This window comes from Prionailurus bengalensis, chromosome C1 (assembly GCF_016509475.1).
Source record: "Prionailurus bengalensis isolate Pbe53 chromosome C1, Fcat_Pben_1.1_paternal_pri, whole genome shotgun sequence".
Classification (NCBI taxonomy): Eukaryota; Metazoa; Chordata; class Mammalia; order Carnivora; family Felidae; genus Prionailurus; species Prionailurus bengalensis.
Window position 1 is genome coordinate 44037234 of NC_057345.1, and position 20977 is coordinate 44058210.

The window sequence follows — 20977 nt, forward strand, 5'->3', positions numbered from 1 at the left end:
TTACCTCCTTTTCGGCACTGGCCCTTTCACAAAATCAGAGTAAAATCTGTCTGACACGCTCAGGGAACAGGGCAGGCCGATGCCTGGTGTGCTGGTTCCTTTGTGACGTTCAGGCTAAAATGTAACACAGGCTCAAAAAGAACAAATGTCACTCCGTCCAGCTTTGAAATCTATAAAGTAGCCCCAAGACTACACTGTACCTATTCTTTGTTCAGAAAGTTCTGGAGTGGTCACTGGCTATTAGCACTCTTATTCTCCACTTGGAATAACAGGCTGATGGTTTCCCACCTCTGTGTTTGGTCTCAGTACGGCACTGTGCATGCAGTGGTACTTACTAAAGGCTGCCTGAGGGGCTGGCCTTGTTTTCTAAGATCCCAGGCTGTGGCAGAAGCAGGACCCCCTCCCTGAGCCCCTGTTCTAGGAAGAGACACCCTGCAGGTACCTCATGCTGTTTCTACCAAACCTACAGTGGACCTCACGAGGTGATCACCAGGCTGTCCATTTTGCAGATGAGGGACTAGAGGCCCAACCAGGCTGAGCTGTGGCTGGAACCGTGTTTTCCAGCACTAGGTTCTGAGTTCATGTCTCTCCTGTCCATTGGGAGTGACCAAGACAGGACCCTCAGGGGACACACAGAAAGGGCCGGGGTCAGGAGGTATAGCGGTCCTGCCCTCAGCCTTGGGGTCCAAAGCTTCTAGGCTCTGCAGTGCCTGCTCCCTGGCTGACCCCACAACCTGTCCCATACCAGGCCAGCCCTTCTACCTCCATCTGGTGCAGACGTTCTGGGTTGCTCTAAGGGAGCTCTGGCTCTGGAATTTCAGACTGCACTCTACCCAGAGGGGTACAGGAGACTTGGGCAAAGCACTTTGGGGGTCTCTCTATTGATACAATAAAGTCAAATAAAGAACAAGAGAGACATTTCCAGAGCCCCTGTGGTTGGTGGGGAGGGGGGTGGGTCAGCTGCCCTGGGCTAGTACCTCCCTCGGCTGTGGGCGTGCCTGTCAGGGCCTATGGGAGGGCTCTGCCCTTGCACACCCTTTGGTGAAGCCAGGAGAGCCACACTGGACCCGAGAGGCCTTTTCTGGTAAGACCCCAGTCTTTAGCACTCTCACCTCTTTAAAGCATGCCACAACAGTAAGCCAGACTGCCGGTCAGAGACTCCGACATGACGAGACGCCCGCTAAGCCAGGAGGAAGTCCTAAACTTACAGAATATTCTGTTCTCAGTCTGCTGACATCCATTCCCAGCTTCCAGAATCTCAATATTACTACAGGCTTAACAAACTGCTAATGGCCTTGGCCAGAAAAAAAAATAAAAAAAAACAAAACACAAACAGCTCAAAGCAGTCATCAAACCCGCACAATTAGAATCCTAAACACTGATTTTAAGCCCCTAAGTTGGAAAACACACACTTCTTATTAAGAGTACCTCATGCCAAGCATCACACTGAGAACCCGAGCCTCCCCATTTGAACAGTTCTGTATGGCAGATACTGGTCTCTTTCCCATTTGATGGACGCAGCGGCTAAGCCTCCAAGGACCCAGAGGGGCGCGTGGGGGCATAGGAATGGAGTTTTCCTGCCTCCCACTCCATCCTCTTGTGTCCCCAGGTCCCCCAGGACGTTCTGGAAGTCCAAGGTCACTGCTTATCTACCCCAAGAGTAACTCTCATGTGCCGCAGAAGAACCCAAAGGTTCCTGACTCCGGGGACGGAACGCTCTGCTTTCAGACCCTGCTGCCCCTCCCACCCGCCCTGCAGAGGTCAGCTGGAGACAGCCACATGGCAGGAAGGGGCCACTCTCTGGGGGCTTAAGAGGAACTGGGGAAAACACAAGCTTTGAAGGATTTGAGGAAAGAAAAAACAAACAAACAAACAAACGAGAAAACCAGAGGCGCAACTGGTGTGAGCTTGTGGGGCCAAGAGAAGCCAAGGACCTCCCTAACATTTTTCAGCACCACAGAGGTTGCAGCCACCCCCGAGAAGAAAGCAGTGGGCTGGGTGTGCTGTAAATACAACTCCAGACGGAGCGGAGGACTGTGGGTGTGGGCAGGCACCTCTCGCTACAAAAGCGGGGCACGTGTCTGTGAGCGGGAGCACTCCTCCTCCTCCTCCTCCTCCTCCTCCTCCTCCTCCTCCTCCAGGGAACCGGAAACCTGGGGAGGGGCCCAGAAAATGCAAACATCTGCAGGCAGGGAGCGGGGAAGAGACAAGCGGGCTTCTAGGCAGGGCAGAAAAGGGAAGCAACGCCCTACGACAAAACCGTCCCCACCTCACTAAATCAAACTCCCTTCTTATTCAGACTCCCAGCTTCTTTGAGACAGATCAGCACACACTCTGCCACAGCTACTACAGGGGACAGAGCCACATTCAAATGGTCAGAAGAATGGGAACCAACTGTGATGAGGTTCTAGACCAGGAATGGCCTGTCAGACCTCTGCCCGATGGTCCTGGGGAACAGGGAACTGGGTCACAAGGAGAGACCACTGGGCTGTAATTGTAAAGAAGTAGACCGGGCACTTGACAGAAGTTCTTCCAGAGGTTTCTGAGGTGTCCTTTATGACAATGGAACCCCTCTGGTCAGAAGAAATCTTACCTATGAGCCTAGTCCATGAAACCAGTAGAAGCTCTGGGTTGAAGTGGGTCTTAGGGGCCCTGGCCGGCCTGGCCTCCTCTCAGCTGGGATAGCATCGCTGAGAGCCATGGGTATAGATACACTCCTCCCCTCGTACCGCACCGGTCGGGAACTGAGGCCTGCCGGGGCCCACTGAGGTCAGATGATTCACCCAAGGACAAATGGTGAGTTGCAGGCAGAGCTAAGACTGCCACTCATTTGTCCCACTTCTGGGTCATAACAAACCATGACCCTGAGCTAGCTCAAGTTCACCTACCCGGGGTAGGAGGCTTTGGGATTCCCGGAGGACCCACACCGCTGCTTGGGGACCAGACCCTCCACCTTCCAAATTCCTCAACTCCCTCCCCCAAGGGAGGATCTGCCAACCAGAAGGCTCCCGGCTGTCCCTCTCCTGCAGCTCCCTGGGGGCCCCTCAACTCGGCCTGCCGCCTGCCAAGGAGGGGCTGCTCCTGTCTGCGTGTGGGGCCAGCCCAGCCATGGACAGAGAGGGCAGCTGGGAACCTGGCCATGTCCTCTCCCCTCACCCCTGTGAGCTGAGGGACGTGGAAGGACTGACAGACTGTGGAAAGAGGAGAGTAGGCGGGTGCACACAGATGGCCAGGGAGATGGACAGACAGACAGGTGGTTACCTGTGGGCCGGGCCCCATGGGTCCCATGCCTCGGGGAGGGTTCATTCTCTGCATTGATCCTCCCATGTTGGGGTGCCCTGCACGAGAGAGGAGATGAACCGTGAGGTGGCAGGGGCAGACAGCACAGATTCCCCAGGCCGTGGGCCGCCCCGCCCGGCTCTCTCTACCTTGTTGTCGGGTGGGATCCATGGAATTGGGCAGCAGTGGCTGGGTCCCAGGAACTCCTCCTGGAGGCTGAAAGAGATGTGAGGCCCGTGTTGAGCGGCTGGGGGATGGAGGGAGATGTGCCAGCCTGCCCCAGTTCTCCATTGCCCGTCTGGGGCCACCCACGGCCTCCCTGACCTGCTGGCTGGGGGTGGGGGGGGGTGCGGATCTCCAGGAGCAGCAGGTGGCTGGAGCTGGCGTCAGTAGAAGGTGCAGCGTGGGTGGGACAGGAACCATCACACCCTGCCGTCTCCACGTGTCTGTGTTCCTGCCGGAGCTCAGCCTCACCCTGGCCGCACCGCCTGCCATACACCCCTCCATGGCCACATGCCTCCCGTCCTCACCTCCCGAACCCCAGCCACCATGGTTTAAGCCAAACCCTGTCTTTCTTTCACCCCATGGAGATGTAACTCACCCACCCCCTCCCCCAAAGTGTGGGGACCGAGAGAGCCACCAGCTAAAAATCCTAACACTAAGAAGGGAGCAAACGCAGAGGCAGCCTTTGAGATTTGGAAGGGGAAACTGAGGTTCACAGGCCCAACTGCCCCCAGTCATCAACTGGCAGAGCCAGCAGGAGCACTCAGGCTCCCAACTCCCTGCCTTTACCCAGCACGTGAAATGTCCCCTTCCGACCCCAGGGGGGCTAGACGAGGTCTCCCAGAGAGGGGCGAGCAGGATGCTGAATGAGAGCCTGCTCCCCAAAGCCTGGTGCAAGTGGCAGGTGCCGGTGTGATTACTGTTAAGAAGGTGAGGACAGGGTGGCACGGGTTTCCCAAGCGAATGCTTGGCATGCTTGCTGTGAAAACCTGTTACAAGTGATTTACTTGGGACCGGAGTTATTTCAGCTGCAATTGGGAAGAAAATAAAAAGGGAAGCAGAGCTGGAAGGAAAAGTCTGCTTCTAGAAGCCTCTGCCTCAGGACTAAACACAGGCCCTTGCCTTTGAGAGGAAAGCCTCTGTGAACGCTGACCACCTTTTCCCATCTGCACGTGCCAATGCTTCTCTGGGTTAGCATCTGGGATAGGGACGCCTGTCCCCTCCAGCCTCAGCCCTCACTACTGACGGGGAATGTCTGAGTGGGGAACTGGGTGCCTTTGGCCCAAGAACAAGCTCTAAACCAGTTGTGGGTGAGGTGGTGGTAAACAAAGGGGCAAGCTCTCGCTGTTTTCCCAAGCTTCAGAAAGGGGGGTGTGTGTGTGTCTGTCTAGTGGGTGGGGGTGCTTGCGGGAGGCCATACAAACCTGGGATTGCCTGCTGTCTCCACTGCCTGTCTCTCTACCCCTGGGATTTCAGCTCTTCCGACCTCTCATTCTCTCCCAGCCCTGCTTCCTTTCCCCCGGTTCCCAAGCTCTCAGTCATTTGACTGGTTTTGTGTCTGCCCCACTTTGGGGTTTGGGCTATTTCTAGACCCCAGTTACAGGACTCTGAGAGGACAGAGACCTGCTTGCCTCTGAGGCTGTCTGGTTTGGGGGACCCCAGGATGCTGAGGTAGACGGGGCACCCTCCAGGTCACAGAATGCCCCCACCTAACCTTGATGGAGCAGCCACGGGGGCCGGCAATCGCTCCCTCACCAGGCAGCCCAGTGTCAACACCAGCTATTCTCAAAGGAAGTTCCTCCTTGGGCTCCCCTGATCCTGCCGTGTCAGGACTCAGGAGCAGAGCAGGGCTGCCCAGAGGCTCGGCGGGAGCCTGGGCGTCATTTCCCTCCTCCTCCTCTCACTGGGGTGGACCCTGAACTGAGGACAGGGCAAGTCTAGCCTCCTCTCCAAGAGAAGGGTGAGGTGCGATGACTGAAACAAAAGGGTCTCACACAAGAAGGCCGAAGCCTTCAAATGTAAGAAGGAAGAAAAGTAACAGCTCATATATGGGACCGTAAGCACATGCTGAGCACACACTCTCAGAGCCTGCTAGGGAAAGTGCCGCTCCGGGGCTGTCATCCGGGCTCCTAGAAGTAGGCCAGTGCCTCTCGTACAGCACCGCGGGGCAGGGACAGGAAGCAAGTGTCTGCCCGGGGAATACACAAATCCCAGCAGCGTGTGCACGGTCACTCAGCTGGCCTGCCCCAGTCGGCCACCGGGCCAGCGGGGACTCCTCTGGGACACGTACGGGAGGGCTGCCTGACACATCCGATCTCAGTCTTCCTAAGCCCAGCGGAACCCCAATGACCACCACCCACCCACCCGCCCTCGCTTGAAAAACACCAGTGCTCTCTCTATACACAACCCCGAACCTGTAGCCAGGAAGGCAGCTAGGAGAGTGGGCTTGTAAGGACAGGTCATCAACCCTTGGCTTCTTGTCCCCTTGCGTGCCCTTCTCATTGCCCTAACACAGGAGGTCACATGTACCTGACCAAGTCCCGCTGCCTCTGCTTCCTCCACCTGCCACAGGGGAGGGCTCACTGGGGTGGCACAGAGGCTCCTGTTCAACCTGCAGCCCCAAGCGAGGCACTCTCCACGAAACCCAGGTGCAACACCTGTGACAGGGGCACATCCCTCCTCGGAGGGCAAACCCTTCTTGAGCCCACAGGAAACCGGAAAATCAGCGTAGATTTCCGATGGGGGGTGGCGGGAAGGTTGGGACAATTGGTTTGTAATGCGAGGTGCAGATGACGGATTTATCCTCCATTTGCTCTCTTGGGTACTTGCTCATGCTTAATTGATAAATAGAAACATACATGTTTCCTCTCGTGTCCCTTAATTGCTGGAGGAAAGGCCACAATTATGATAAGGAAGCATCTGTTCTCTCCATGGGGCGGAGGCCAGTTCTGGCCAAGGAGAGCCTCCTCTGGATGTGCTGGGGTGGGGGTGGGGGTGGGGCGGTACGGCGCTGCTCGGGCCCATGCACATGATGGCAGAGGAGGCCCACTTGGTGACCGGGGCAGCACTTTTACACCCCTGAAAGCTAAATGAATTGGGCGAGGTGCAGAGGAAACAGCACTGGGCTAGGAGCTGCAGACCAACTTAATCCCAGCTTACTGGAAGACTCTGGGAAGTCCCTTCTTCACTCTGACCTGTTTCCTCATCTGAGGTACACCCAAGTGTCCCACCTTGCTCAAAAAGTTGGGTCTCTAATTCCTGTCTACATCTCCCCTTCATGTCAGAGAAAGAGGAAACAAAAGATGTTTGGAGGGGAAAAAAATAATTGGAAACCTGATAAGCAATTCAGCCCTAAAACTGGAGGCCCCTGATTACAAGCATCTCTCCTCAGCCTCCACCACCACACTCAGGGGCTTTCTTGCAGAGCCTTGAGTAACAGTAAAAATAGGGCCCCTCCAGTGGGTAACTGAACTCCCAAGTTCCAAAGGCTGTAGGGGCTGGATGTGCTGGTGATGTGGTCAAATCTTTTGAAGGGCATTTGTAAGGTCACTCTAAGAGTCACACGTAAAAAATATTTCGGCATGAAAAGAAATCCCACTGATGTTTCTTTTAAGTTTCTTTTAAATCTGTCAATCCTCAAAAGGTATTTTATCTTTACCTCTCCAGCTCCCCTCCCGCCCCTGGATGAGCTGAACTAGGGAGGGTGGCACGGGGGCCGATTTCTCCAGACCACCTAGAACTGCCAACCCTAATGGCCCAGCATAAGGCACACAACCCCAGGCTGAGAAGCCCTCCCATAAGCAGACCACTTTTCTAATTACACGAACAAATCCTTTCTTGTTTTGAGTTGGGTCTGGGAAACAGGCAGACATTGCTTAAAACCTCACAAATGTCCTGCTCCGCTGCATCCAGGCTCCTGATCTAAGCATTCCTACGGGCCATTTCTCCCCTTAATAGCAGGATTATATTTACCAGCCTTGGCAATTCTCAAAAGCTTCCAGGAAAAAATGCACGTTGTCAATTAACTTCATTAAGGAGGAAGACCCTTTTCCAAGAAGGGGCTGGAAGGGAGGGGCAGGGGCATTACCACCTTCTCTAGAATAGCTGAAACCCTGCATTCCCAAACATGGCTGCTTCTGGGGCTGCCCCCTGAGCTCCAGAACCGGCTGCCCAAAGCCCACCAGGAGAGGCAAATGAAATGCTGCGAGTGGGGAGCTGTACCAGGGACACAAAGTGGACACAGGGCCCTCTCTGGGGACCTGCTTGGAAGCTACCTCCTGCATTGAAACTTGTCGCTCCATCTCCCGACCCTTCCCCCAAATTCTGATTTGGGTCAAAGTCCAACTGAGGTCAAGGGTGGCTGAGTGAGGGGAGAGAGAACATGAAAAGATACAGTACCTGGTTTCCCATTCTGATCGGGGGCCTGGGGCCGCCTGCGTATCGCGGTGACATAAAAGGCTGCAATTACAGGGAATTAGTTCAATGACAGCCTGCACTACCGCACAGGGCCAAACACAAATGCGCTCCACTCCACAAAGTCCAGTTTTGTTACAACTAGTGATCTTTTAAACTCTCTTTCTCCCCAGTGGCCTCTTCCCTCTGGGCAAAACTTCCTTTGGGCAGAGGGAACAAACGACGTGCATGGCATAGGGGCCTCCTGACTCCGCATCCGCTCACGGAGATCTACTCTGGGTGGCAGGATAGTGTGGCTGGGGCTTTGCACAGGACGCGGAAGAGCAGGTACATCAGTGCGGGGCAAAGGAGGAAACCGCCGCTCTCGGTAAGGGCAAATGAAATCAGAAAGGGACTTATACGTAAAATTCCCAGGGTGTGCAGACAAAGCTGGACACACACACGCGCACACACACACACAGAAACCACTGACAAAGGGGGTGGGGAAGGGGAGCGAGGATTTAAGGCGGGGGAACACAATGAGAACGGTCAGGGGACAGCGGGCTCCCTAACTTGTGCAGGGCAATGGGCAGGAAAGCTTTCTCAGCAGCGAGAGTGCACACAGAAAAGGCTAGGGATGCAGCTTCGGTTACAAACAAATGGTTAACCAAACTCAAAAACCAAATCAAAAGTGAGAGAGGAAAAAACAAAAACGCAAAGGCCGCTGACAAGGTCACAGAAATAGATTTTCTTTTGGTTTCATATCCAAGCTGGGTGTGATGTCCAAGGAACGAAGACTATCTTTTAGGGGGGGGGGGGATTTTTATTTTTTTATTATTATTGTTTTTAAAATTTCGTTCGTCAGTCAAGACTCGAAAGCAATGGCTAGAGCACATTTTGATTTTTGTTTTTCCTCTGCTGGCTCTGTCCTCCTTGTGCCCCGCGCCCCCGGCGGGCGGGCGAGCCACAGCGCTTTTACCTGACTGTGGGGTCCCATCATGCTGCTGGGATTGTGAGGTGGAGGCTGTGCGTGCGGCGAGGGCTGTGACCCCGGAGGACCCTGTGAGGCCAGACAGCAGAGGCAGGTTATAGATCACAGCACATGGAGAAGCGCAGAAGCTTAAAAGAACAAAAATTAAACCAAAACGAAGGGCAGGCGGCGGGCGTGCGGGCGGCGGGCTCTGGTTGGCGGGGAGGTGCGAGCGGCTGCTTAGGTCGCAGGCCCCACGGTGTACGCGGCGAGCGGGAGGGAGAGAAGCCGATGAACACACTCATGGTGGGGGGAGGGGGGGGTGTTCCAGGGGTGGAAGATAAAACCCAGCTCCTTTGTCAAAGCACGCAGGAGCAGGGGCCCGGACGCAGGCTACGGATGGAGCGGAGTTTGCCATGTTAAATACGCTGGTTGTGACGGGCTCAGAGAGCGCAGTGATGCGCAGCGAGCAGACCCCTCTGCAAAGCGTGCAAGGGAGTGGGGACGAACCGGTGAGGCCCTGCCCTGGGGGAGCTCCCGGTCTGGGGGGAAGGGGGGCACAGAGACAGAGTGTAGGTTCCTAGGCCAGTCTACAGAGGGAAGGGGGCCTGATGGATGCACGAGAATAGATAGAGAAGTCAGAGCCTGAACAGACGAGGGAACGACAGGACGAACCAGGGCACTGTTAATTCACCTTCACTTGGAAATGGCCCCATGAGGTCGGGGCTTTCATTCTTCTTTTTACCAACGAGAAAACTGGGTCTCAAGGGACGAAGGGATTTGGCCACAGCCACACAACTGGTAGGTAGCAGAGCCAGGATGTGAAGCCTGATGGGCCCAAGGCTCACCCTGACCACTGCAGCCCTGAGCTGAAGCAGACATGGGCAGAGGAGCAGCGGGATGGGTCTGGAGGTCCCTGATGGGTGGAGGGGCTGGGCTTTCCGGCCTAGAGGGCAGTGAGCCACCTATGGTTCCGAGCTGACCCCGGAAGCCTTGGGCTATGCTGACCTCGACTCCCCCCAGAAGAGATGAGGAGATTAGTTCACTTAAACCACGGGGTTGGTCAAACTGTGGGCTGCAACCCATTAGTGAGTGGTGAAATCAATTTAGTGGGTTACAACCATTGTTTCCTAAATATCTGGAACAGAATAAAATAATAGAAAATATCGAACAACTCTGTGTATACAAAGTCAAGTATTTTTCACGAACTGCTTTTTACATTTATACACACGTGTGTGTATAAATGTCCAATGTATCTCCTCCTGCGGGTCCGTCACAAAGCACAAAAAACTCATCTTGGAGACTCCTTCCTGCCTGCTCAGAACATTCAGAGCTGGACTCTGGTGCTGGTGATGAGAAGCATACCCTACTTGTCTCTTCTCCACCCAATACTCTCGGAATATTTTGAGAAAAATTCAACACCGGCAGGGGGAATGGGGGGGGGTACATTAAAGAAAAGAGGGAGAGAGAATCTTTGAGATGCAGGTAGGATTTTCTTCAACAGTCTCTTCCCTGAAAGCCAGGCTGCCCAGCCTCCCACCCGCTCAGGAAACCAGGCTGGGGCTGGGGAGGGGCGGAGGGGCTGGTACCAGCCAGCAGGGCCAGGGGACGCAGAGAAGAGGTGTGCAGAAAAAGACTGCAGGAGGCACACAGGAACCCGGGGGCGCCACCGAGGACAGGCCTGGAGTTTCCTGGCCAAGCGAGGGGCTGCTCACTTCCGGAGAGCTCCGCGGAGCAGATGTTCCCCTACCTGCCACGCTACTAATTTCAACAAGTGTGTGTCTTTCTAGCGGCTGCCAGCAACGGCATGGTTTGTTACCATGAGCAATTTTCTTAATTAACAGACATTAATTAGCCATTTAGCAATTTTGCAAGCATTTGTTTAGCGGCTTTCCTAAACATGAATACCACTGTGATAATGGCACTGATTAGAGGGTCCCCTAATTAACAGTACAGGGAAGGAAAATTGAAATCACATAAATTAAAAAGGGAGGGGAAGTTAATGAAGGCGGGACATATTTGCACCTGCAAGTCTTTTGTACCATGAAACTTGGGTGCAATGTAAACAAAATAAGATAATTCAAAGCCAACCCCCCAAAAAAAGAAAAATAAAAAGAACGGAAGAGAAGGGTTCAAGGGTGAGGTCCAGTTGCCAAGAGGGGGCAAAAGGCCTTCTGTCAGTTCCCAGCTCTTGGCAGGAAGGGAGCGCCTCCTCCCTCCAACCCTCATGGCCCTCACGGGTAACATACAGTCCTTCAGAGAGAGTAGTGTGTCTCTGGGCAGGTCCCCCACACCTGTGCCCCCGTTAGCCAGGGGAGGCAAGCAGGCTGACTCGATGACAGGTTGCCGAAAATGTATGCAAAGCACCGAAGAGTGTGTGACACCCACAGGGGGCCTCAATCGATGGCAGTCCTTGCTGAGGGCCAATTCTTGAAACTGGCTCTTGGAGCGATATTCTAAGCCATCTCTTGGCCATGGATTATGGCTGCTCGGGCCCCCAGAGGTTCACAGGGCAGGCTGGTATGTGTGCTTCACCTCCCTACCTCCCTCAGAAGCTTCTGGATGGACTCTGGTGACTGGTCCCTGAATGAGCGGATGTGGCATAGGTTTGCCTCAAAGCAGGTGCCTCAAGACAAACGGCCAGTGAGTATTAAGAGCCGGGAATGTGGCTGGTCACTGAGGCTCCAGCAACTTCTCTGGCCAGCGGGGAGAGGCGGGGAGTAGTAGGCTGTTAAGCTAGGGAGGGAGCAGCATCTCAGAAGTCTCCCCTGTGACCTGGAGCCAGGCTCTGGAATACTGAGGACAAGAGAACCCTCACCCAGGCCAGCCAGTTACCCAAACAGAAAACCCCACCATGATCTCAAGACGGACACAGATGCTCAGCGTTCATGTCCCCAGGGCACGGAGCTCCTCTCGCACCCCAGGGGGGGGGGGGTGCTGACCAGGCTCTGCTTGTGTATTTCCCAGCACTGCATGGCCCCCAGCACTACTGGGAGCTCTACGAGCCAGAAAGCTTTTCTTCCATGGAGCCAGAAGTCTACCAATTCCCAGTGGTCCGCTATGTCTACCCAAAGCTCCATCCTCCGTGTCTCTGCTACCTCCACTCGGCGTGCTACATCTGCGTCTGGACTCTGTCCTCAAGACGGCATGTAACGGCACAGGGAGGGACCCCGCACACTTGGCACGTTCTTAGGAGCAGAGAACAGGTCCTGCATTTGAAAGGTTTGCTTCTGTTAAGAGGACGACAGACGTGTTCCCATCTCCACAAAGAGGTACGGAATTTGCTGCCTTTTGGTTTAGTGGACCAATAAAAGGTGTTTCTCTCGCATCCTGCATGCTCAAAAAGAGACTAACAGATAGGTATAGAGAAAATGGACTTTATGGTCTTTTCAACTCATTACTCACTTGGTCAAAAGGCTACAGAGAAGGCAGACCAAAAAAAGGATCTTGATCTTTGTTGACATGTTGGCTTTTCTCTTCCCCAAATTCTGAACAGATCTGGCAGGCAGGTGGAAAGGATCAAGGTGGGAGGGAGTCCTAACGCTGATAATACTGATGAGTTTTCCCACATAGGACGGCTCCAGGGGCCTTCCTGGAGCTGGTGGGTAGGAGCAGACATCTGAGGTGCACAAAGTACTAGGCTAAACTGGAGTTGGGGGGGGGGGGGGTCCCACTGGAAACTTGGCGAGAACCGCACCTGCTGGCAGTCACTTGTTTGTTGGGTGGCCCTGACAGATCAACACTTCTTCCAACGTCCTACATTTACAGGGGAGAAAAGAGAGGTCCAGCACAGACGCAGGACCTGCCCAAGACCATGCTGGTGGCTAAACCACATCTCCTAACCCCAGCCCAGGGCTCTCTTCACGGTGATCATGTTCCTGTCCACTGGAGGTAAACAAACAGGGTTTGAAAGAACCCGGTTCAAATCCTGACTCTGCCACTGACTGCACTTCTCTCATCGGTGAAATGGGAATAATCGAAGCCACACAAGGCCGCGTGGGGGAGCTGGCCTTCACCTGTATTAGCTCAGGTAACCCTGGACCCCTCACAGGAAAGGCCATCAGTGGCTCCACTTACACCTCAAAAGGGTGAAGCCACTTGCAAAGCTGTTCGGCGGTGGAACCAGCAGCAGAGGCTGATTCCAGAGCTCCAGGGGGTCTGAGCTTGCCCACCATCCTAAGGAGCTCGGAAGTGGTGCCTCCGTGTCACACGTGGAGCACAAAGACCAGGGAAGAACAAATCCTCGAGGCTGAAGGATGTGTCGGCGCATGCAGTCACGTTCACCCACACACACGTATTCTGGATGCTGACCTCAGGCGTCCGGCCAGCCCCATTTCCCGGGGGTGGGTCACGGAGATGCATCAGACTCATCTGGCCCTAGAAGCTCCCACGCTAGCTGGCAAGAAGTTATGAAGACATAGTGACAAATGGGCTCGAGTGTCAGTTAAAATGCCTTGGGCTCCAAGAGAAGGGGGCAAGTAAACTGAGGCCCAGAGTGGCCGTAGAACGTGGGCCAACAGGCAGCTGGTATGAGAACTGGGGCCCCCTGACTGGTCAGCGCTCTTTCCACTGCAGTGCTCTGCCCCTACCATGGGGGTACAGCAAGGAGGCCTGCACCTGGGAGAGACCCCCAACTCGGGAAACCCTGCAACTGAATCTGGGAAAAGGAAGCGGCAAACGTACCCACTTCCCGCCTGGGCCTTCATCCTGCCCCAGACCCTATTAATGGACTCGCCACTGTGTCTCAGACGTTCCCGGGATCTCTGACCGGAGATACAGAACTCTTGCACTTCCTTTTCATTCTTCCTGCAATGCCAGCGTTGGGTGGTGGTACGCACAGCAGCCTCTAAGAGCCACTGCGGGGAGGGCGTGGGGAGGCTCTGCCGCAGGTGTGATCGAAGCAAACGCTGGGCCATTTCACTTAAACTCTGGATGCCGCCAGTTCCGTGGAAGAGCCTTTGCCATCACGGACGTCGTGGGGAGCAGAACATTCCCACAGCACAGCCGACCCAAGGTCTCTGCAGAAAGGCATTTCAGAAGCATCAGCAGGAGCCACCTATGCCTCCCGGTCACTTCCGGGTGGAGTCCCTGGACTTCACCTGAAGTCATCCACGAGAGATCGAAGGGCTTGTTGCACGATGGAGGAAAGCTTCAGGTTGCATGGACCTGGCATCTGATCCCAGCCCCCGCAGGGCACGCTGTGAGTCCAGTTTCCTCACGAGGACGACAAGGGGAATTGCAGTGGGGTGGTGCAGCGGACAGCGCCAGGCACGCACAAGGTCCTCAGTCTTCCGTGGTCCCGCATCACATGCTCCGGTGGCCACTCGCTGCCCGCGTCCGGGGAAAGTGCGAGCTAGACCCTCTCTGCCGGGAGCACCCTCCTCAGCCCTGTCAAGGTGCACCCCCGAACCACGGCTCCATCCTCTTCAGACCCTGTTTTTTCTGCAGACGCTGCACAGGCTGCTCAATCCACCCCACGTGGACATCCTGGGCAAGGCCCAAATGGGGCAGCGAGGCTGGGCCAGCAGGCGGACCCCACAGCCACAGTCAGCCACCCCCCCGGGGGGGGGGGGCGGGGGGTATAACTAACACCTTTGAGTTCAAGGAACCAGGAGGAAAAGTTAGTACCAAGAGGGTGACCAAGTTGGCCCTCTGAGCTAAAGACTCTTGCAGGTAAGAGAGGATAGCTCTTTAAAATTAAAAGGCAAATAAGCAAACAAACACTGCACTGATGTCTTTAAAGGAAAAAAGTAATAAAAACCATGTGCTAACTTTAATGTTTCCAAAACTCACCGCTTCTTCACCCAGTGCCACCTCACACTCTGCAAAGCTGCCTTTCCCTGTCTAGAAATCATGGACCTGCTGAGAAACAGAGCTGAGACTTAGCCCCAGGCTTTCTGGGTGCAGAGGGGAGCCTGGGAGAGAGCGCGAATGAAGCCGGGCTGTGGCCAGTGGCCAGAGTGTCAGCCCCCAGAGCCCAGGGCACTCGGGCTGGAGCCGTGCCTCATATCCCCGAGCCGTGGGCTGCTCATCTGTAAGGGGGAGGGTTTCAGGTGACACGTTCCTCATACCGAAGCCATACAAGTACCCTGCAAGCTGCAGAATGCTACGTGGTTACCGCTGGCTAAATTTGCTTTCTGTCTCAACAGAAGGCCTTTGGGGAAGGGGACTTGACGTTTTAGGTGGCTCAGAGACAAAACACTGCACACCTTCCCTGACTCATGGGGCCACTGGCCCCTGGGTTGGCAAGGCTGAGGGGATGGGTTTCATCTACTGGCAGCAGAGACAGACGACCGGCATTACTAGGGGCCTGTGTAATCTGCCTGTTGGGTGTGTCACTTTAATTGAGTGAATATAAAATTACATTAATTATACACATGGTAAAAGGCACGCGGCAGACAATCCAATTTGCTCCTTGGACACAAATGCTGACGGAAAACGCTGTTAGCCCATTCTGGGGAGAGGGCCAAGGTGTGCCCGAGTGCCACTGACACCCGACATCCGTCAACGTGGTCTGCCTGGTCCCTGGAGCGCGAAGTTGACCACCTGGCTAGGTGAAGGAGGGAGAGTTTTAACCACCCCTCCCTTTTAACATGCGCCTCATTGGAGGAAAAGTTGTTTCTTTACCTTGACCCATGGGAACAAAGTTGGCAATGGCTCACACAGTGGCTTTCCTATCCTTGCTTCTATCTGTCCTCTCCAGGGCTTCTCTATGTGTGTGTATGTGGGAGGTATAGGCCAGAGTTGGAGCTGAAATTACCAACTCTCCGAGGGCGGAGGAAGCCTGGGCCATCCGTACGCCCACCCAACATGAGCCTGGGACGCAAGCCTGGGACACACACAGCAGGTCCTCCGGGGGCTGAGCTGGGCCATACCCAATGGCATGACCCCAGGAGAGCTCCAAGTCAGGGGCTGCTGGCCACGGCCACCTAGGAGATCAGCCCGTAACAGTCGTGACTCTCCATGGGCACCTGACAAGGAGAATGGGTTTTGCCAGAGAGGTCGAGTGACAACAGCCCATCTTCCCAGGATGGTGGGGAAGTTACCAGTCAGAAGGAGCAAGACGGTACACAGCGTTTCCCCCTTGGGGTCACCTCTGCATACCATCAGCAATCTACACGGCCACCGAGGTCCATTCTGTGCAGAGATCAGCGGAAGACTCATTGATTTCTGTCTGAGCAAAGGCCCCAGCTGACCTCCCCTTCTCCCCCCTCTTTCCGAGGAACCGAGACAGTGCCGGGCAGACAGCAAGGGCGAGAGGTCCGCACACTTGTGAATCTGGTGCCAAGACGCTCACAGGAGGTGCTCAGCGTATGTTCTTCTCAAGAGGCATGAGGCACACACGCTTGCCTCACAGAGACAGAGACGCAGAATCAGCAGGCGACGGTTTTCAAAACAAAAGGAGGAAACGTGGCAAATGAAAGTAGAGGCGGGTCCACGACCTAACGCAGAGTTCCGGCACATACTGCCCCCCACCAGGCTCTTCCCCCAGCCCTATGCATAGACAGGAAGACTGAGCCCCATCTCACTGGTCCCAGGTCCAGGCTGGGTGCCCTGCACCACGCTGCATGCCCAAAGCGGAGGCTGGAGTGCCAGAACCCCAAGAGCACGGCCACCATGTTCAGCTAGAGTAGGCGCAGGCAAACTATGGCTCGGGGCCAAATAGGGCCTGCTGCCTGTTTGTGTAAATAAAGTTTTATCGGAACACAGCCATGCCCACTTGTCTACTGTCCAGAGCTGCTGTCATGCTTTGATGGCAGAGTTGTGACAGAGACCAGATGGCCCAGAGAGCCTAAAAGATGTACTGTCTGGTCCTTCAGAGAAAATGCTTGCTGACCCCTGCGATAGGTAATGGTTTTCAAGGCTGAAGAGGGAAAAAACTGGGGTCTTTTTGAAATTCTCAAGGTGAAATAAAATAGTACTGTTATCTACTTTCTAATTTTTTAACCTTATATTTCTCTAATAAAATAAGTGAAGCAAAAATCAACCCCATTTACAGTAAGGAAAGTGAAGTCCAATGACATTACAGTATTATTTATCACAGCCACAGTTTTTCCCACTGAGGATGAACAGAATGAGCACTAGACCACGGGTCAGTGAACCCGAGTTCTGGTTCTCCCATCAAAATGCCACGTGGCCAATCTCTGAGCCCTGGTTTTCTTGATCTTTCATCGTTGTAACGCAATTAACCAGCATTCACATCCAGCTGGCTGGTCCTAGAGTACCTCCTTGCTGCTCATCTCCCCAGTTTCGTTCTCACCACAATGCTGGGGAACAAATTCATCCCTCGAATGCCAGCACAGACCATCCTGGGGGCTCCATTCCAGCCCTGACTTCTTTCAGCAGGTCCACACTGTTTGACTCTCTCCTGGGCCGTGAAGTTCTCTAGGGTCATCTCGAGGAAGGGCTCTACCTTGAATGGCTGTGGTTGGGATGGGGTAGGTTTAAGAGAGGTGACTCTGCCGCCGGCTGCTAAACGTTTGCGGTCTCCCTGCTAGAGATTCTTTGTACGTGCCTGTGTCCATATAACCAGGCACCCTTTATAGGGACACAGGGAAAAGCAATGATACCCAGAACATATGTGCAAAACCCAGTCCACCTTGGCAATGATCCAGCCACTGGGTTCCAGCACCCTGGGCCAAGGAGGCACTAAGCACCAGAGATGCTTGAATAGTACTTCAGGCCTCCCCAAAAGAGTCCCAGGCTGTTGGAGAGACCAGAGTTTAACTATTACCACAGCAGCACCCCAACAGGGACAAGGTACCAGGCACGCTAGAGAGCAAGAGGGCAGCAATTACAGAATAATCACATTTAGGCAAGACCTGGAAAGATGATCAGGTGTCCTCTGGCAGAAAAGGCACAGAGGGGCTTCTGGGCTGAGAGACTGGCACCTGTGCTCTACAGGTCGTGTGGGCACGGTGCTAGAGGGCCTTATGCACAAGATGGGGAGACCTGGGGCTGGGCGCTCCAGGCTGAGAAGTGGGGTCATTAACCTTTAGCAGCTCGTGCCTAAGTATTGGAAATTATACACCCTTTCCCTTCCTTTCCTTTCCAGAGATGTTTCTATGGTGTCTCTCAACTTAGAAATTAAGACTTCTCGGGACACCAAGTCCATAGCTGTCTGGGGTGCTGGTTCCCATCTCTCTCTGACCACACATGGAGTAGGCACCTGCTCTCCCACTAAGCCATACTCCAGTCCTGAACAGCTAGCCCTCTTTAGTGCTGGCAAAGGAGCTGGGGCCCAGGGGAAGGCTTCCAATACCCAGTCCCAGCCATGTGGGTTTCTGGTCAGGATCCAGACAGCAAACCTCTCCCTCCCTGACATATACTCACTGCCGTAGAGACCGACTCTGCGTAAATGGGTAAGAGACTGACTCAGGATCCAGAACCACACCAATCCCTAGGAACACCTACCTTGCCAAGAGAACAAAATCCCCCCCCCCCACCCCATCAAAAGATTGCCTTTTGCTCTGAGAATGGATAGTGCTGCAGAGACACATCCTACTCCTGCCCGCCAGCCTCCACACCGCCTCTCACCAGCGCTCAGGCTCCGCTGTTAATCACAACGGCACACTGAAGGCGAGGTGCATATTAAAAAGGCACTGCCTCATCCACCCGGAGAATTCCTGCTCTACTTTAAGCTCTCCAGACACATGCATGGATACAGCCTTCCTCTCCTACCCCTTCACGCCCTGACAGACAATCCAAAAAGTAAAGATTTCATCATATCCAACTAGGAAGAGGAGACACAGGGCTCTGGAAGGCACAAGTCCAGAATGCCAGAATTCAACCCCTATTGTCCACGGACCACAAGAGGAAAAAGAAGTTGGCCAAGGTTCTCCCTTTGGTTTGCAGCTCCCTGGATGACTGGGAGGGAAGGGAACAGCTTGGGGAATGGCCCAAGATTTCATCTTCCTTCCTCAGCCAAGGAGAAGCAACAGATGGGGCAGGGGAAGAACCAGGACTCTGGGGAGAAATGGGTTTAGGAAGCCTGCCCGCGGTCACCTGGGCAGTGGGTTATGCAACTGGCTCACCTCAGCAAAAGCACAGGGGCAGCTGGGGAGGGAGGGGGCTAAGCGCTGTTGGAAGAACCCCAGATTCATGGGCCAGGAGCACCGTCTGCAGTCTCCTCCACCCCACTACTTGCTTAACCTCACCTGTAAAATGGGACACCCCACCTCCTCCCAGAGAGCTGCAGGACTGAGACACTGAGAGTCAAGTACTTAGTCTGGTGCCAGGAACTGGCCCTCACCAAAGGGAGGCTGCTGGTAACAAAAAGCTGTCAGGATCTTCCCCACCTCCAGGAATACTTCAAGAGCTCCCCCTCTTTCTTTGACTAAGCTGTCCTATTACCCCAAACCCAGGGAGCGGCCTCCTTGTGTTCTAACAGTTTCAGGCTAGAGGCATGACCCTCATGCACTCCCTCTGCCTGATGTCGAGAGCTCTTCAGCATACTCTGCAGAAGTCGTGTGGCCCTTGAAGTGGTCCCTTATATCTTCTGCTTTCCAGCACACCTCCCACGTCCGCCCCTTCTAACATTGGTGCGTATCACAGATGGGCAGATGGAGACCGAGAAAGGTAAAGCCATTGCCCCAGAACAAACTGCAAGTCTCCAAACACTTAGCGCCTTTTCCACAACTTCAGAGTAAGTTTCCTGGGACCAGATGCTATAATTATTCTGAGGAAGACGCACTTAATCAGATCCACATTTTGGGCATATCTTTTTTGACCTTGGGACAAGGACAGGGCAAGACTCTGTCAAAGTCTTCTTGAATGAAATGACCCAAAATTGAAGAGCCTTCATGCAACAAGGGGAGGGGAGGATTCTGCAGTCTGTAGAAGAGGCCACAGAGACATGCTGGAGGGGAAAAAGTCGTGTTTGAGAGCAATAGCTCTGGCCCTTGCCCTGGGGATCAACAGCTGGTCTAATAATGGTGTGAAGGTAGCAGGGGTCAGATCACAAAGACCTGTGATTGGCATACCCAGAACCTGGACTTGATTTCCTCAATGTAAGGACACCATAGACAGGAAGTGCACTTGCTGAAGGAGAGCCGCCCACTGGCCTGCAGTTAGCCCAGGCTGGGGTCAGCCCCATACTATGAACATCTGCAGTCAGGTTCTGCAGGGCCAGGCAGAAACCTGTCACTCAATGTGTACTGAAGGAACAGATGATTGAATGCCAGCCCCTAGGAAGGAGGCCTTGCGCGGATTTCTGATCTGCCTTTCATTCCGGCCACATTTCCAAACGCATAGCTGGTAAAGCGGGTGGAAGCTGTTCCTGTTTTATCGGCGGGGAGCTGAAACTCAAATTTACCCAGGTGAGGTCCACTAGTAACAGAACTCAGGATAACCAGCAAAGGTCACAGCCACTGCACACAGCCTCCCGGGCGGGAGAGCTGACATTAACTCACAGTAAAAGGAGTCCATATTGCTGAGCCTGGCAGGAACAGAATCAGAAGCTCCTGAACATACAACCTGCTTCCTTGCCTCTACCTCCCCTGTAAACTCCCAGCGGGTAGACCAGGGAACAAGGAGTTAGGCCAGGTGGGCAGAACTAAGTAAGGTAGCACATTAAAGGGCCAAGCAGGGCCTGGTGCTTAGTAGGTAACAGGTACGTCAGTCTAACTGAAGGGTTAAGTACTAAAAAGCCAATCAATCTCGAAAACACCCAGAGCCTCTCCCACACATCATTGCCCCCAAGGCTGTGCTGAGCCCCTAACACTCCCTTCTTGGAAGAACACTCACGGTGGCCCTAGCCCTACCCTGACCCTTACCTCTGAGAAAAGAACAGCCCCAGGACAGACCTACACATATCCACAAGGAAGATTCCTGAGTATTTACCCACACCAGGCACCAGGCAGGGCTCCACAGGTTCATTTCACACCATCCTCACAAGTGCCCGAGAGTCTGGGGCTATCTTCACCCCCAACTGGCAGACGAAGCAATGAGGTTCAGACAGGTTAGCGGACTTTCTCAAGGCAACCCAGGCTGCGTGACCTCAGGGCCTCCAGGAAGGATGGAACACCTTCAGAGAGGGTGAGGGAGGGATGACAGATGAGCTTCCAGGGGCCCAGGTGCTAGGCTTCTGACTACTGGTCAAGCCAGATCCTAAAGCCAATGGGTAATGTTTCAATGGCAGTGAGAAACCATCACTGAACACGGACACATTTCTCCGTATAGCCAATCCTTACCAGAGCTCCAAAAAGGAGGCCTTGTGATTTGCTGAATGACTGCTCCTCAGCACAGCTGAGGACACCAGTGCCCGGAGAGGTCAGGTAAGCTCCCCAGAAGACGTGGTCAGGAAGTGACAGGGGGGCTGTCTTGTTCCAAAGC

The 20977-nt window shown here is 54.2% G+C and overlaps 1 protein-coding gene across 5 annotated transcripts in view; it reads right to left on the bottom strand.

Annotated features, from left to right (window-relative positions):
- Positions 1 to 20977, bottom strand: part of SSBP3 (single stranded DNA binding protein 3) — a 164037-nt gene that overhangs the window by 17961 nt on the left and 125099 nt on the right. For 3 of the 5 annotated variants that reach the window (XM_043575065.1, XM_043575066.1, XM_043575069.1), the window contains 4 exons: positions 8654 to 8734; positions 7681 to 7740; positions 3429 to 3495; positions 3262 to 3338 (listed from right to left, as the gene is read on the bottom strand). In XM_043575065.1, the coding sequence (XP_043431000.1) occupies positions 3262 to 3338; positions 3429 to 3495; positions 7681 to 7740; positions 8654 to 8734 (285 nt within the window). The remainder of the gene's footprint in view (positions 1 to 3261; positions 3339 to 3428; positions 3496 to 7680; positions 7741 to 8653; positions 8735 to 20977) is intronic. The other 2 variants (XM_043575067.1, XM_043575068.1) reach the window with 1 other exon arrangement.